The following is a 16,903-nucleotide window of genomic DNA, read 5'->3' as shown; positions in this document are numbered from 1 at the left end:
TACTGAGAGCTTTCTAAAAAGTGTCATAATCTTCTACAAGTGTCTTAAACTTTTCCATAACTATTTTTTCTTGTAAGAGGACTCTAGGACCATTTTGAAACTTCCGGAGACCTCTAAATGCTATTGAAAACCTTTTAGAAAGTGCCAGAGGCTTCTAGGATCATTTTGAATGTGTCAGAGATCTCTAAATGCTACTGAGAGCTTTTTAAAAAGTGCCAGAGTTGTCTACAAGTGTTTAAAACCTTTCCATAACTATTTTTTCTTGCCAAAGGCCTCTAGGACCATTTTGAATGTGTCAGAGAAGTATAAATGCTACTGGAAACTTTCTAAAGTGCCAGAGCCCTCTACAAGTGTCTTAAACCTTTCCATTACTATTTTTTCTTGCCAACGGCCTATAGGACCATTTTGAAACTTCCATAGCCTTCTAAATGCTATTAAAAACCTTTTAGAAAGTGCCAAAGGCTATTAGGACCATTTTGAATGTGTCAAAGATCTCTAAATGCTACTGAGAGCTTTCTAAGTGACTAAAACCTTTCCATAACTATTTTTTCTTGTCAGAGGCCTCTAGGACCATTTTGAAAGTTCCATAGACCTGTAAATGCTATTGAAATCCTTTGAGAAAGTGCCAAAGGCTTCTAGAGCCGTTTTGAAAGTGTCAGAGATCTCAAAATGCTACTGAGAGCTTTTTAAAAAGTACCAGAGTCTTCTACAAGTGTCTTAAACCTTTCCATAACTATTTTAAATTGTCAAAGGCTTCTAGGACCATTTTGAAAGTTCCATAGACCTGTAAATGCTATTGAAAACCTTTTAGAAAGTGCCCAAGGCTTCTAGGACCATTTTGAATGTGTCAGAGATCTCTAAATGCTACTGAGAGCTTTCTAAAAAGTGCCAGAGTTGTTTACAAGTGTTTAAAACCTTTCCATAACTATTTTTTCTTGCCAAAGGCCTCTAGGACCGTTTTGAAACTTCCATAAACCTCTAAATCCTATGAAAACCTTTTGGAAAGCGCCAAAGGCGTCGATGTGTCAGAGAAGTATAAATGCTACTGGAAACTTTCTAAAGTGCCATAGCCCTCTACAAGTGTCTTAAACCTTTCCATTACTATTTTTTCTTGCCAACGGCCTATAGGACCATTTTGAAACTTCCGGAGACCTCTAAATGCTATTGAAAACCTTTTAGAAAGTGCCAGAGGCTTCTAGGATCATTTTGAATGTGTTAGAGATCTCTAAATGCTACTGAGAGCTTTCTAAAAAGTGCCATAATTCTCTACAAATGTCTTAAGCCTTTCCATAACTATTTTTTCCTGCCAGAGTCCTCTAGGAGCATTTTGTAAGTTCCATAGACCTGTAAATGCTATTGAAAACATTTTAGAAAGTGCCAAAGGCTTCTAGGACCATTTTGAAAGTTCCATAAACCTCTAAATGCTATCAAAAAGTTCCAGGGGTCTCTAGGATCATTTTGAAAGTGTTAACTTTGCAAGGTTTAAAATCGTAGTAATGGGAAAAAAATAATAAAAAAAGAAACACCAAAATTCTTACTTACATAATATAAAAGTCTATTAATATAAAGAAACGTAGCTTAACATTTTAAAATTGCGCAAAAGCTACCCTCGTTATTATCAAAACAATTGCACGTCACTACTTTACACCGTCTAAAGTGTAAAGTAGCGACGCGCAGAACAGTAACCTGATAAAACTGGGCGCAGACCGAACAAAATCAAATCAAATTCTACGCGTTTTTCGGTTCCGGCCTGAAACTGCCCACAACCACTGCGTGATCCCTCTCGTACGGTTCCAACGTGAGCTGTTCCTGAGGTTTCAATTTGTCCGCCTGCAGTTTCTTCACTTCGGAAGCGAAAACCGCCTCGGGCTGGGCCGTCGAATCGATGCAGCTCGCCTTAATCGAAATCACAAAATGTCCGCCGTTTTTCAAAAAGTATTGGGCGTTTAACGCGACTATTCTGGCCTGGTCGGGCTGCGCCACGTCCGCGAATATCGTATCGACCATGCCCACCAGCATTCGGTATTTGTGCGGATGACGCGCGTCCTCAATGATGGGAATGATGTTGGTACGTTTTTTCGCCACGTTTATCAGGTCTCGGCCGGATCTGTGCGAAAATTCGACGGCGTAAACTAAACCTTCGGGGCCTACTATGTCTGACACGTGGGACACTGTAGTACCGGAAGCAGCGCCTAAGTAGAGTACTTTACTACCTGGTGGCATGTAAATGTTGTCCACGCCACCTAAAATGGCCGCTGCCAGTTTACTTCTGAAGGGATTCCATACTCTGTATTCGGTTTTTAGACCTTCATTCTGCCAAATTGATTATTCTTCAATTATTCTATAACTGAAATTGTCACTATATTTACCTCCACAGATATGCGCTTCTCTCCATAAACTTCCGATCCAGGAACGAAATTTAACGTCACTAGCGCGTCTTCTTTTCCTCTTGCAATGAAAACACCTTCATGCCTATGCGGTTCAATGACAACCTGGAAATTGTTTACGTTAAACGACTGAAATGAGAGAAAACTGTCGTACTAACAGTTTTGCCTCCTTTGAATCCACCCCCGCCGCCACCGCGGCCTCCCCTGCCTCCACCACCTCGACCGCCACCTCCACGGCCTCCAAAACCACGTCCTGTAAAAGATCAAATGTCCAACTTTGCAGAAATTGATAAATTGTTGTACTTACCACCTCCTCGTCCTCCACGGTCTCCAAAACCGCCGCGGTCTCCAAAACCTCCGCGGCCACCACCTCGGCCTCCTCCAAAACCTCCACGTCCGCCGCCTCCGCCGCGGCCTCTTCCACCAAAACCGCCTCCCTCACCTCCGCCCCCACGTCCGCGACCTCCAAATCCACCGCGGCCGCCGCCGCCTCCTCTACCACCCGGTGAAAATCCTGAAAACCGCGATTTAGCACTACCCAGTGGATAAAATCAAAAATCAGCTTGACCAATCAGAAACTAACCATCTGGCCTATGTCACAGAGTTTATTTCTCTCTTTGTCCAGAGCATTGATTGCAATTGCAATTTCTTTCTCATTCTTGTTATTCCTATGTATCATTTTAAAATTTCTCATTGCTCATTTCATTGGCTGTCCATTGACGTATAAAACTCTACCAAAAATAGTGCAAATAAGCGAGTTTTTGAGGATTAAACAAGATGATGCACCAAGACAGTCATGAAAAAATTAGTCAAATTTGACGCCCTCTAGTGGCAAACCAGTCCAACCTATTAACTCAAGTTGGGATATTTTTAGAAAGCTCATTTCATTTGCTTTCCATTGACGTATAAAACTCTACCAAAAATAGTGCAAATAACCGAGTTTTTGAGGATTAAACAAGAATATGCACAAAAAAAGCCATGAAAAAAATAGTCAAATTTGACGCCCTCTAGTGGCCAATCCGTTCAACCTATTAACTCAAGTTAGAATATTTTCAGAAAGCTCATTTCATTGTCTATCCATTGACGTATAAAACTCTACCAAAAATAGTGCAAATAACTGAGTTTTTGAGGATTAAACAAGCGGATGCACCAAAAAAACCATGAAAGAAATAGTCAAATTTGACGCCCTCTAACGGCCAAACCGTCCAACCTGTTAACGCCAGTTGAGGTATTTTTAGAAAGCTCATTTCATTGGCTATCCATTGACGTATAAAACTCTACCAAAAATAGTGAAAACAACCGAGTTTTTGAGGATTAAACAAGAGGATGCACCAAAAAAAGTCATGAAAAAATGAGTCAAATTTGACGCCCTCTAGTGGGCAATCCGTCCAACTTATTAACTCAAGAGGGGATATTTTTAGAAAGCTCATTTCATTGGCTGTCCATTGACGTATAAAACTCTGCTAAAAATGTTACAAATAATTGAGTTATTCAAGAGTGAACAAGAGGATGCACCAAAAAAGTCACGAAAAAATGAGTCCAATTTGACGCCCTCTAGTGGCCAAACCGTCCAACCTATTAACTGAAGTTTGGATATTTTTAGAAAGCTCATTTCATTGGCTGTCCATTGACGTATAAAACTCTACCAAAAATAATGAAAATAACAGAGTTTTTGAGGATTAAACAAGATGATGCACCAAAAAAAGTCAAGAAAAAATTAGTCAAATTTGACGCCTTCTAGTGGCCAATCCGTCCAACTTATTAACTCAAGTTGTGATGTTTTCAGAAAGCTTATTTTATTGGCTGCCCATTGACGTATAAAACTCTACCAAAAATAGCGCAAATAACCAAGATTTTGAGGATTAAACAAGAGGATGCACCAAAAAAGTCATGAAAAATTGAGTCAACTTTGACGCCCTCTAGTGGCCAAACCATCCAACCTATTAACCCAAGTTGGGTATTTTTAGAAAGCTCATTTTATTGGCTGTCCATTGACGTATAAAACTCTACCAAAAATATTGAAAATAACGGAGTTTCTGAGGATTAAACAAGAGAATGCACCAAAAAAGTCATGAAAAAATTAGTCAAATTTGACGTCCTCTAGTGGCCAAACCGTCCAACCTATTAACCCAAGTTGGGTATTTTTAGAAAGCTCATTTCATTGGCTGTCCATTGACATATAAAACTCTACTAAAAATAGTGCAAATAACCGAGTTTTTGAGGATTAAACAAGAGAATGCACCAAAAAAGTCATGAAAAAATTAGTCAAATTTGACGCCCTCTAGTGGCCAAACCGTCCAACCTATTGACTCAAGTTGGGATATTTTCAGAAAGCTCATTTCATTGGCTATCCATTGACGTATAAAACTCTACCAAAAATAGTGAAACAAACGAGTTTTTGAGGATTAAACAAGAGGATGCACCAAAAAAGTCATGAAAAAATTAAGTCAAATTTGACGCCCTCTAGTGGCCAAACCGTCCAACCTATTCACTCAAGTTGGGATATTCTTAGAAAGCTCATTTTATTGGCTGTCCATTAACATATAAAACTCTACCACAAATAGTGCAAATAACCGAGTTTTTGAGGACTAAACAAGAAGATGCACCAAAAAAGCCATGAAAAAATTAGTCAAATTGGACGCCCTCTAGTGGCCAATCCGTCCAACCTATTAACCCAAGTTGGATATTTTTAGAAAGCTCATTTTATTGGCTATCCATTGACGTATAAAACTCTACCAAAAATAGTGAAAATAACCGACTTTTTGAGGATTAAACAAGAGGATGCACCAAAAAAGTCATGAAAAAATTCAAAGCAAAAATTAAGTTTCAGTTCAAACTATAAACTTTGTTTTGGTGCAGCCACTTGGTTAACACTCTGTAGCTTCTAAGATTAATAAGGGAGATTTATGACAATTTTACCTAATATTCTAGACACTTTGGGCTATATTGTATAAAAAAATGAAACTTGTAACTTAAAAACTGAATTTGTGTTGAATTTTTAAAGTTTCAGTTCACACTATAAACTTTGACTGACCGGTTAATCAAGCACACACACAAGTCACACTCACTCAGGACTATCTCTGAAGCTTACAGCTATTTTACTGAGTTCCTCTAACTAACATCACATTCTTAACCAATTTAAATATTAGATATCAAAAATATACATAGAAATCTACTGATAAAAAGAGAGAACTAGTGCAGAGATGAACTAGACAAAGACATAGACAGACTGTGTAAGTGACACCTGTCGCTGTGTCCAAAACGGATGTGATGTCACTTGACAGTTTCAATCACACTTCCTGGGTCCTAATTGTTGAAAGCAGGGCTCTCAAGAGCAACAACTTCTAGATAGAATGTGACAGAAGTAGCTGACAATAGCAGGTTTCTGTCACATTCTTCTTGGTAACTCCCCCCAATTCAAGAATATGCACCCTGATAAAATAATAAATGATCACTTGATCAACTGTTGAATATTTCCATTTTTGTCTAGAGCATTGATAGACAATGTGAAGTTTCTAACTTAAAAATGTTAACTTTGTTTTGGTGCAGTCACTTGGTAAACACTCTGTAACTTCCAAGATTAGTGAGGGAGATTTATAACAATTTTACACAATATTCTAGACACTTTGGGCTTTATTGTGTAAAAAATTGAAGCTTCTAACATAAACCCTGAATTTGTGGTAAATTTTCAAACTTTCAGTTTAAACTAGAAACTTTGTTTTGGTGCAGTCACTTGGTTGAAGCAACCAAATAACACACACCCATTACACAGGCTTTATCAGTGAGATTTGGGCCCCTAAAGTGCTCAGCCTTTAAGAGCCTTTTAGGGCTAAACTCAATGTTTCTGGTGGACTGAGACCAGGTCATACTGACTGTACTTTAATAAAAACTATACTAAAAGAAGCATTTTGTGGTATAGAACCACCATCTAATAACATTTTTGGCTAGTAGGTACTACCTCTGGTTTTAAAGTATGGAAAAACTCTTTGGTTTGCCATATTTACTAACTTTTTAGTTGTAACGTGATTATAGTCAAATAAGAAACTTACCTGGCCTTCCCATAACTGTTGTGTATACACTGAATGTAGTTATAAACCGAGAAAAACCGTAAAAACTTTAATTAAAACACCACGTGCCGGGAAATGTTTCAAAATCGACTGAAGAATGATGAATGGAGAGAAGCGTGCAACACGGCGTCCATTTGGTAACAGTAATCTAACCTTAAAATTTCTTCCTCTCCTCTACATCACATGACGTCACGTAAGATATTTTCATTGTAGTAGCATAGATGGCCATACCGCTCTAATTTATCACGTGATCTAGTATGTTGAAGTGGCAATGCTGTCACGTGATTGTGGCAGTGTTATTTGAAGGTTATGTAAAATCTTTTGTGTCTTTTTCTAATCTTGGTCTAAAAAGAGAAAAGAGAATTATTTTCTGTAATAATTGTCAAATGACGACGTGACGCGATGTGAAATTCCAGAAAAATAGATTTCACAACAACAAAAATATTGGATTATTAGTCATAATGTGAATACGTTTTATGTGGTATATAAGAAGTAAGTACCTACCCTTTTTGTTGAATTGTTTTTAGTCCCTTTCAGGTTTTTCCCCGTAAGGGGTTTTCTTAGTCCCCATTGTAATAATAAACTTTGCCACATTGCCAAGTCACTACATATAAAGCGAAATTTACCCTTTAAACCACTACAAACTGGTGTAATTACGTTTTTGATTTAAGAATGCCCATCCAGGCGCCCCAATGGACCGAATTTCTATCGTGTCAAGTTTGCTGCAATTTGTTTGACGACCAGCTACGCAGCCCCATTAGTTTGGGCTGTGGCCACACAATATGCAAAGGTTGCTTGTCGAATTTACAGCGCAAGCAGTGCCCCTTTGATCAGACCTCCATCAATGTGGACATTGAACACTTACCAGTCAACTCGGCCTTACTGCAACTGGTTGGTTCGAATGTAAAGCCTCAGGAGCCCGGCGAGGCTCTAGACCATTCAATAGTACCCAAAGAACACTTAAGTAATTACGAAAAATCCGTAAAATACGTGGAGGAGTTGGCACTGTACTTAAAGCCTCACTCGAATGGCACTGGGAGTATTTTGTCCAGACCCATGCAGAGAAAGTTGGTCACTTTGATTAACTGTCAGTTGGTGGAGGATGAAGGGCGTACAAGGGCTATGAGAGCTGCCAGATCATTGGGGGAAAGGACAGTTACTGAATTGATACTGCAACATCAGAATCCTCAGCAACTTTCTGCTAATTTATGGGCTGCAGTACGTGCTAGAGGATGTCAATTTTTAGGACCAGGTATGTTCTATTATATTGTTTTTTTATGATGTAGGGGTAATAACAATATTGAATGTTCCTAAACTGTCAAAACTGTAGATGGGTATTCCATGTTTAGAGGAGAGAATAACTGCAAATCAATGCTCTAGACAGAGATGGAAATATCAGGGTGCATATTCTTGAAATGGGGGGAGTTACCAAGAAGAATGTGACAAAAAGCTGCCATTGTCAGCTTATTCTGTCAAAATTTATCATAAGAGCCCTGCTCCCTGCTTTCAACAATTAGGGCCCAGGAAGTGTGATTGAAACTGTCAAATGACGTTACATCCAGACACACTGACAGATGTCACTTACACAGTTTGTTTACATCTTTGTCTAGAGCATTGTTTTGCAATAGTTCTCTCTTTTTAGCAGGGGATCTGTGCATAATTTTGATACCAATTATTTAAATTGGTTAAGAATGTGATGTTAGAGGAAGTAGAACTCTGTAAAATAGCCTGTAAGCTTCAAAGAGAGTCTGAAGAGGACATTTACTGTCTTAAATGTCTAATGAGTTGAAAGTTGAAAAGTGATTAACCAGAATTAAAAACTAATTAGTCTTAATATGACAGCTATCACTTTGATAGCATGTAACTCGGTTATTTTGACAGTTAGCAAATTGATTTTTTTACCAAATTGTAGCCCAGAGTGTCTTCTACAAACTGTCAAATGACAAGTTTGTCCAAAAAACGTCGACTAACCGAGTTATTGACAGTGAAATGGTGATTTGACAAAATTGACACTTCTCACTTTGATAGTCTGTAATTCCTTTATTCTAGCAGCTACAGGGTGGTTCAAAATAGCAATTTAAAGCTGTTTTAATCCTCTTTCGATCACTTTCTATAGGAAATTTCCGAAAAATGTCAAATAACTGAGTTTTTGAAAGTTGAAAAGTGATTAGTTTAAATATGATAGTTGCCATTTTGACAGCTTGTTACGCGGTTATTTTGACAGTTAGTGAATTGATTTTTTTACCAAATTGTAGCCCAGAGTGTCTTTTACAAACTGTCAGATGACAAGTTTGTCCGAGAAACGTCAACTAACCAAGTTATTGACAGTGAAAAAGTGATTTGACAAAATTGACACTTGTCACTTTGATATCTTGTAACTCCTTTATTCTAGCACCTACAGGGTGGTTCAAAATAGCAATTTAAAGCTCTTTTAATCCTCTTTCGATCACTTTCTATAGTAAATTTCCGAAAAATGTCAAATAACTGAGTTTTTGAAAGTTGAAAAGTGATTAGTTTAAATATGATAGTTGCTACTTTGACAGCTTATTACGCGGTTATTTTGACAGTTGGCGAATTTATTTTTTTCCAAATTGTAGCCCAGAGTGTCTTCTACAAACTGTCAGACGACAAGTTTGTCCGAGAAACGTCAACTAACCAAGTTATTGACAGTGAAAAGGTGATTTGACAAAATTGACACTTGTCACTTTGATAGCCTGTAACTCCGTTATTCTAGCACCTACAGGGTGGTTCAAAATAGCAATTTAAAGCTCTTTCAATCTTCTTTAGTTTTTATAGCAAATTTCTGAAAAATGTCAAATAACTGAGTTTTTGTGAAAGTTGAAAAGTGATTAACCGGAACTAAAAACTAATTAGTATTAATATGACAGCTATCACTTTGACAGCATGTAACTCGGTTATTTTGACAGTTAGCGAATTGATTTTTTTACCAAATTGTAGCCCAGAGTGGTTTCTACAAACTGTCAGATGACAAGTTTGTCCGAAAAACTTCAACTAACCGAGTTATTGACAGTGAAATGGGGATTTGACAAAATTGACACTTGTCATTTTGATAGCCTGTAACTCGGTTATTCTAGCACCTACAGGGTGGTTCAAAATAGAAATTTAAAGCTCTTTTAATCTTCTTTCGATCACTTTCTATAGGAAATTTTCGAAAAATGTCAAATAACCCAGTTTTTGACAGTTGAAAACTGCTTAGTTTAAATATGATAGTTGCCACTTTGACAGCTTGTTACGCGGTTATTTTGACAGCTAGCGAATTGATTTTTTTACCAATTTGTAGCCCAGAGTGTCTTCTACAAACTGTCAGATGACAAGTTTGTCCGAAAAACGTCAACTAACCGCGTTATTGACAGTGAAATGGTGATTTGACAAAAGTGACACTTGTCACTTTGATAGCCTGTAACTCCGTTATTCTAGCACCCAGAGGGTTTTCAAAATAGCAATTTAAAGCTCTTTTAATCTTCTTTCGATCACTTTCTATAGAAAATTTCTGAAAAATGTCAAATAACCCAGTTTTTGACAGTTAAAAAGTGGTTAACCATAATTAAAAACTAATTAGTCTTAATATGACAGCTATCACTTTGACAGCATGTAACTCGGTTATTTTAACAGTTAGCGAATTGATTTTTTTACCAAATTGTAGCCCAGAGTGTTCTACAAACTGTCAGATGACAAGTTTGTCCAAAAAACGTCAACTAACCGAGTTATTGACAGTTGAAAGGTGACTTGACGAAATTGAGAATATTCACTTTGAAAGCCTGTAACTCGGTTATTCTAGCACCTACAGGGTGGTTCAAAATAGCAATTTAAAGCTCTTTTAATCCTCTTTCAATCACTTTCTATAGTAATTTTACGAAAATTATTAAATAGCCGGGTTTTTGACAGTTGAAAAGTGATTAACCAGAATTAAAAACTAATTAGTCTTAATATGACAGCTATCACTTTGACAACGTGTAACTCGGTTATATTGACGGTTAGCGAATTAATTTTTTTACCAAATTGTAGTCCAGAGTGTCTTCTACAAACTGTCAGATGACAAGTTTGTCCGAAAAACGTCAACTAACCGGGGTATTGACAGTGAAATGGTGATTTGACAAAAGTGACACTTGTCACTTTGACAGCCTGTAACTCCGTTATTCTAGCACCTACAGACTGGTTCAAAATAGCAATTTAAAGCTCTTTTAATCCTCTTTCGGTCACTTTCTATAGTAAATTTCCGAAAAATGTCAAATAACCCAGTTTTTGACAGTTGAAAACTGATTAGTTTTTTCACTGCAGCAATGCAGGAAGAGGTGTTGAAACTAGTGCTGTTGGCCTTGGAGGATGGTTCGGCGTTGTCCAGAAAAGTCCTGGTGATGTTCGTCGTACAAAGATTGGAATCGCATTTTCCTCAAGCCTCCAAGACTAGTATAGGTCACGTGGTGCAGCTGCTGTACCGCGCTTCCTGTTTTAAAGTAATTGAACTGTTGCATAGAAACCAGACACGGTGCAGTAAAGTTTGCTTTCTCTAAAAGGTGACAAAACGTGACGGAGATTCGTCTCTGATGCAATTAAAGGACGAATTTAGAACTTACGACGCTTTACGTAGAGAACACGACGCTCAAATCGTTCAGATAGCAACGGAGGCCGGTTTGAGGATAGCTCCGGATCAATGGTCGGCCCTACTTTATGGGGACACGGCCCATAAATCGCACATGCAGAGTATAATCGACAAATTACAAACTCCCCAGTCATTTGCACAGTCTGTGCAAGAATTAGTGATTGCTTTGCAACGAACCGGAGATCCGGGGAAGTTGTCAGTCTTGAGAAATCCCTTGGAGCTGTTGGCTGGGATCGATCCTAGTCCTGGTAAGTTTCTAACAGGGTTTGAAAATATCATGATATTTATATAAATATCATATCACATGATATATATCCGATATACAGGGTGTCTAAAAAGTCTGGAATATTGCAAATATCTCGAAAACTGCTGATTTTATTTTTCTCAAAATTTGCGTCTTGTTAAAGTAAATAACAGCGCATGACGTGAGGGTGAAATGAGGTTCGCAAGTATACAGGGTCAGTCACAAAGTATACCAACTTTCTTAATTCAAACCTAACACACTGTATATTACTTCAGATTTTAAGAGTACTCATAAAGGCCAATTCAACGATATACGATTTTTTTTTTTTTTTTGTACCTACCTATAACAATGATAGGTGTAACAATGACAGCTAACGTCAATATAATGTTAAATTAATTGGCAAATTTTCCTATTACTTAAAATGGTATTTTTGAGTGAGAAGGATACTTAAGATGTCAGTCTTTTCCTTCTCAAAAAATGCAATTTTTTTTTTTTTTTTAATTCAAGTTCTAGAAATGTTTTAAAGCCTTAGACTGTTTTAAAATCCTTTTCAACTACTTAAGGAGCATTTTGAAGGTTATGGAATGCTTTAGAGGCATTTGGAAATTTTTAGATGCTTCTAGAATTTTTTTTAAGCTTTTAGACTGTTTTCATATCCTTTGGAAGCATCTAAATTAGTTGAAGAGCATTTGGAATCTTTTAAACTGTTCTAAAAGCTTTTGGAAACTTCTAGATTGTTTTGAAAAGCTTACGACTGTTTCAGAAGCATTTTGGAGTTTCTGTAGTGTTTTTTTTTGTAAATCTAACAGTTTTGGAGATATTTTCCAAAAACTACTTTAATGCACTTTTTACTGAAAATTAGTTCAAAACTTGGTACCACCCTGTCTTTCTAAACAGGGTGTTTGAAAAGTGTTTCGTTGGCGTTCAAAGCTAGATTTTTGCATTTTTTTAAATGGGACACCCTGTATATTATTACATTTTCAGATTCCTCATTTCGAGACCTACATTTTGAGCTAAATATGTATAGGCAAAAGTGTTACAGTTTTTGAGATATTTAGCTTTAAATGTGCGCTTGTCTTCCTAAAGAGGATGCGGAAAAAGTGTTTCCTTGGCGTTCAAAGCTAGAAATTCGCGTTTATTTAAATGGGACACCCTGTATATTATTACATTTTCCGATTCCTCATTTCGAAACCTACATTTTGAGTTAAATATGTATATGCAAAAGTGTTACAGTTTTTGAGATATTTAGCTTTAAAGGTGCGCTTGTCTTCCTAAACAGGGTGAGGAAAAAGTGTTTCCTTGGCGTTCAAAGCTAGAAATTCGCGTTTATTTAAATAGGACACCCAGTATATTATTAGATTTTCCGATTCCTCATTTCGAGACCTACATTTTGAGCTAAATATGTATGTGCAAAAGTGTTACAGTTTTTGAGATATTTAGCTTTAAATGTGCGCTTGTCTTCCTAAAGAGGATGCGGAAAAAGTGTTTCCTTGGCGTTCAAAGCTAGAAATTCGCGTTTATTTAAATGGGACACCCTGTATATTATTACATTTTCCGATTCCTCATTTCGAAACCTACATTTTGAGTTAAATATGTATATGCAAAAGTGTTACAGTTTTTGAGATATTTAGCTTTAAAGGTGCGCTTGTCTTCCTAAACAGGGTGAGGAAAAAGTGTTTCCTTGGCGTTCAAAGCTAGAAATTCGCGTTTATTTAAATAGGACACCCAGTATATTATTAGATTTTCCGATTCCTCATTTCGAGACCTACATTTTGAGCTAAATATGTATGTGCAAAAGTGTTACAGTTTTTGAGATATTTAGCTTTAAAGGTGCACTTGTCTTCCTAAACAGGGTGAGGAAAAAGTGTTTCCTTGGCGTTCGAAGCTAGAAATTCGCATTTTTTTAAATGGGACACCCTGTATATTATTACATTTTCCGATTCCTCATTTCGAGACCTACATTTTGAGCTAAATATGTATATGCAAAAGTGTTACAGTTTTTGAGATATTTAGCTTTAAAGGTGCACTTGTCTTCCTAAACAGGGTGAGGAAAAAGTGTTTTCTTGGCGTTCAAAGCTAGAAATTCGCATTTTTTTAAATGGGACACCCTGTATATTATTACATTTTCCGATTCCTCATTTCGAGACCTACATTTTGAGCTAAATATGTATATGCAAAAGTGTTACAGTTTTTGAGATATTTAGCTTTAAAGGTGCACTTGTCTTCCTAAACAGGGTGAGGAAAAAGTGTTTCCTTGGCGTTCAAAGCTAGAAATTCGCGTTTATTTAAATGGGACACCCTGTATATTATTACATTTTCCGATTCCTCATTTCGAGACCTACATTTTGAGCTAAATATGTATATGCAAAAGTGTTACAGTTTTTGAGATATTTAGCTTTAAAGGTGCACTTGTCTTCCTAAACAGGGTGAGGAAAAAGTGTTTCCTTGGCGTTCAAAGCTAGAAATTCGCGTTTATTTAAATAGGAGACCCAGTATATTATTAGATTTTCCGATTCCTCATTTCGAAACCTACATTTTGAGTTAAATATGTATATGCAAAAGTGTTACAGTTTTTGAGATATTTAGCTTTAAAGGTGCACTTGTCTTCCTAAACAGGGTGAGGAAAAAGTGTTTCCTTGGCGTTCGAAGCTAGAAATTCGCATTTTTTTAAATGGGACACCCTGTATATTATTACATTTTCCGATTCCTCATTTCGAGACCTACATTTTGAGCTAAATATGTATAGGCAAAAGTGTTACAGTTTTTGAGATATTTAGCTTTAAATGTGCGCTTGTCTTCCTAAAGAGGATGCGGAAAAAGTGTTTCCTTGGCGTTCAAAGCTAGAAATTCGCGTTTATTTAAATGGGACACCCTGTATATTATTACATTTTCCAATTCCACATTTCGAGACCTACATTTTGAGCTAAATATGTATATGCAAAAGTGTTACAGTTTTTGAGATATTTAGCTTTAAAAGTGCGCTTGTCTTCCTAAACTTGGTAAGGAAAACGTGTTTCCTTGGCGTTCAAAGCTAGAAATTCGCATTTTTTTAAATGGGACACCCTGTATATTATTACATTTTCCAATTCCTCATTTCGAGACCTACATTTTGAGCTAAATATGTATATGCAAAAGTGTTACAGTTTTTGAGATATTTAGCTTTAAAAGTGCGCTTGTCTTCCTAAACTTGGTAAGGAAAACGTGTTTCCTTGGCGTTCAAAGCTAGAAATTCGCGTTTATTTAAATGGGACACCCTGTATATTATTACATTTTCCAATTCCTCATTTCGAGACCTAGATTTTGAGCTAAATATGTATATGCAAAAGTGTTACAGTTTTTGAGATATTTAGCTTTAAATGTGCGCTTGTCTTCCTAAAGAGGATGCGGAAAAAGTGTTTCCTTGGCGTTCAAAGCTAGAAATTCGCGTTTATTTAAATGGGACACCCTGTATATTATTACATTTTCCAATTCCTCATTCCGAGACCTACATTTTGAGCTAAATATGTATATGCAAAAGTGTTACAGTTTTTGAGATATTTAGCTTTAAAGGTGCGCTTGTCTTCCTAAACTGGGTGAGGAAAAAGTGTTTCCTTGGCGTTCAAAGCTAGAAATTCGCATTTTTTTAAATGGGACACCCTGTATATTATTACATTTTCCGATTCCTCATTTCGAGACCTACATTTTGAGCTAAATATGTATATGCAAAAGTGTTACAGTTTTTGAGATATTTAGCTTTAAAAGTGCGCTTGTCTTCCTAAACTTGGTAAGGAAAACGTGTTTCCTTGGCGTTCAAAGCTAGAAATTCGCGTTTATTTAAATGGGACACCCTGTATATTATTACATTTTCCAATTCCTCATTTCGAGACCTACATTTTGAGCTAAATATGTATATGCAAAAGTGTTACAGTTTTTGAGATATTTAGCTTTAAAGGTGCACTTGTCTTCCTAAACTGGGTGAGGAAAAAGTGTTTTCTTGGCGTTCAAAGCTAGAAATTCGCGTTTATTTAAATAGGACACCCAGTATATTATTAGATTTTCCGATTCCTCATTTCGAAACCTACATTTTGAGTTAAATATGTATATGCAAAAGTGTTACAGTTTTTGAGATATTTAGCTTTAAAGGTGCGCTTGTCTTCCTAAACTGGGTGAGGAAAAAGTGTTTTCTTGGCGTTCAAAGCTAGAAATTCGCATTTTTTTTAATGGGACACCCTGTATATTATTACATTTTCCGATTCCTCATTTCGAGACCTACATTTTGAGCTAAATATGTATAGGCAAAAGTGTTACAGTTTTTGAGATATTTAGCTTTAAAAGTGCGCTTGTCTTCCTAAACTTGGTAAGGAAAACGTGTTTCCTTGGCGTTCAAAGCTAGAAATTCGCGTTTATTTAAATAGGACACCCAGTATATTATTACATTTTCCAATTCCTCATTTCGAGACCTACATTTTGAGCTAAATATGTATATGCAAAAGTGTTACAGTTTTTGAGATATTTAGCTTTAAAGGTGCACTTGTCTTCCTAAACAGGGTGAGGAAAAAGTGTTTCGTTGGCGTTCGAAGCTAGAAATTCGCGTTTATTTAAATGGGACACTCTGTATATTATTAAATTTTCAGATTCTGCATTTCCAGACCTACATTCTGAGATAAATATGTATGGTGTTTAGTTTCGGATTTAAAGTCAATATTTAAGTGTAAAAGTGGTTAATTGACTTGAAACTTGCTTTGACAGTCAAATTAACATTTTTCCTAAAAAAATTGGGGAAAATTGTGGTCGCTAAAGTCAAATTTTAAAAAGAAAGACAATTTTGACATTTCCTATAAAAATTTAAGGAAAAATTGTGGTCTCTCAAATCAAATCCCAAAAAGAAAGACAATTTTCATGGTTGAAGAGTCAAAAAGTGCATTTAACCAATCATATCTCTGTTATTTGGAAAGATATCAAAAAATTGTAAAGAGAGAAAGTTGTAGGGAATTTTATTCCCTACAACATTTTTTTAGTGCACTTTTTCTCTAAAGAGTCGCTTAAAGGCGATATTTGCTTAAAACCGCCTATCAAGCGTCTTTGTAAACAGTTTTCGTCATAACCTTACTAAACGGTTCTTAGGGACAAACTTGCTCCTAAGTAATAGGAAAATTTGCCAATTAATTTAACATTATATTGACGTTAGCTGTCATAGTTACACCTATCATTGTTATAGGTAGGTACAAAAAAAAAATAAAAAAAAAAAAAAAACGTATATCGTTGAATTGGCCTTTATGAGTACTCTTAAAATCTGAAGTAATATACAGTGTGTTAGGTTTGAATTAAGAAAGTTGGTATACTTTGTGGCTGACCCTGTATACTTGCGAACCTCATTTCACCCTCACGTCATGCGCTGTTATTTATTTTAACAAGACGCAAATTTTGAGAAAAATAAAATCAGCAGTTTTCGAGATATTTGCAATATTCCAGACTTTTTAGACACCCTGTATATCATTTTTAATCTTTATATACTTAGCTATAAAAAACTAAAAAAATTGTTTTGTTTTGTGCTTACTTAAGCTATATTTTGTTTTAACACAAATCCTTTTATAATAACTTATAT

General features: G+C 36.2%; 2 protein-coding genes across 5 annotated transcripts in view; one reads left to right on the top strand and one right to left on the bottom strand.

The window, feature by feature from the left end:
* Positions 1-1,531: 1,531 nt before the first annotated feature.
* On the bottom strand, positions 1,532-6,602 carry Fib (rRNA 2'-O-methyltransferase fibrillarin). Its single transcript, XM_081991528.1, has 5 exons — positions 6,437-6,602; positions 2,695-2,901; positions 2,546-2,640; positions 2,370-2,492; positions 1,532-2,313 (listed from the first exon to the last, which is right to left on the bottom strand). The coding sequence occupies exons 1-5, from the start codon at positions 6,447-6,449 to the stop codon at positions 1,729-1,731; spliced, it is 1,023 nt and encodes a 340-aa protein (XP_081847654.1). The 5' UTR covers positions 6,450-6,602; the 3' UTR covers positions 1,532-1,728.
* Positions 6,603-6,787: 185 nt separating this feature from the next.
* Positions 6,788-16,903, top strand: part of roq (RING finger and CCCH-type zinc finger domain-containing protein roquin) — a 58,632-nt gene continuing 48,516 nt past the window's right edge. For all 4 annotated transcript variants that reach the window (XR_014180147.1, XR_014180148.1, XM_081991510.1 and 1 more), the window contains exons 1-4: positions 6,788-6,946; positions 7,126-7,706; positions 10,754-10,929; positions 10,990-11,323. Coding sequence is in view for 2 of the 4 variants with exons in the window: in XM_081991510.1 (XP_081847636.1) it covers positions 7,127-7,706; positions 10,754-10,929; positions 10,990-11,323 (1,090 nt within the window). In the remaining 2 variants the exon portion in view is untranslated. The remainder of the gene's footprint in view (positions 6,947-7,125; positions 7,707-10,753; positions 10,930-10,989; positions 11,324-16,903) is intronic.

Source organism: Ips typographus, linkage group LG13 (genome assembly GCF_016097725.1).
Source record: "Ips typographus isolate SLU linkage group LG13, UJ_Ityp_2.0, whole genome shotgun sequence".
Taxonomy (NCBI): Eukaryota; Metazoa; Arthropoda; class Insecta; order Coleoptera; family Curculionidae; genus Ips; species Ips typographus.
This window is presented reverse-complemented; position numbering and strand designations above follow the sequence as displayed.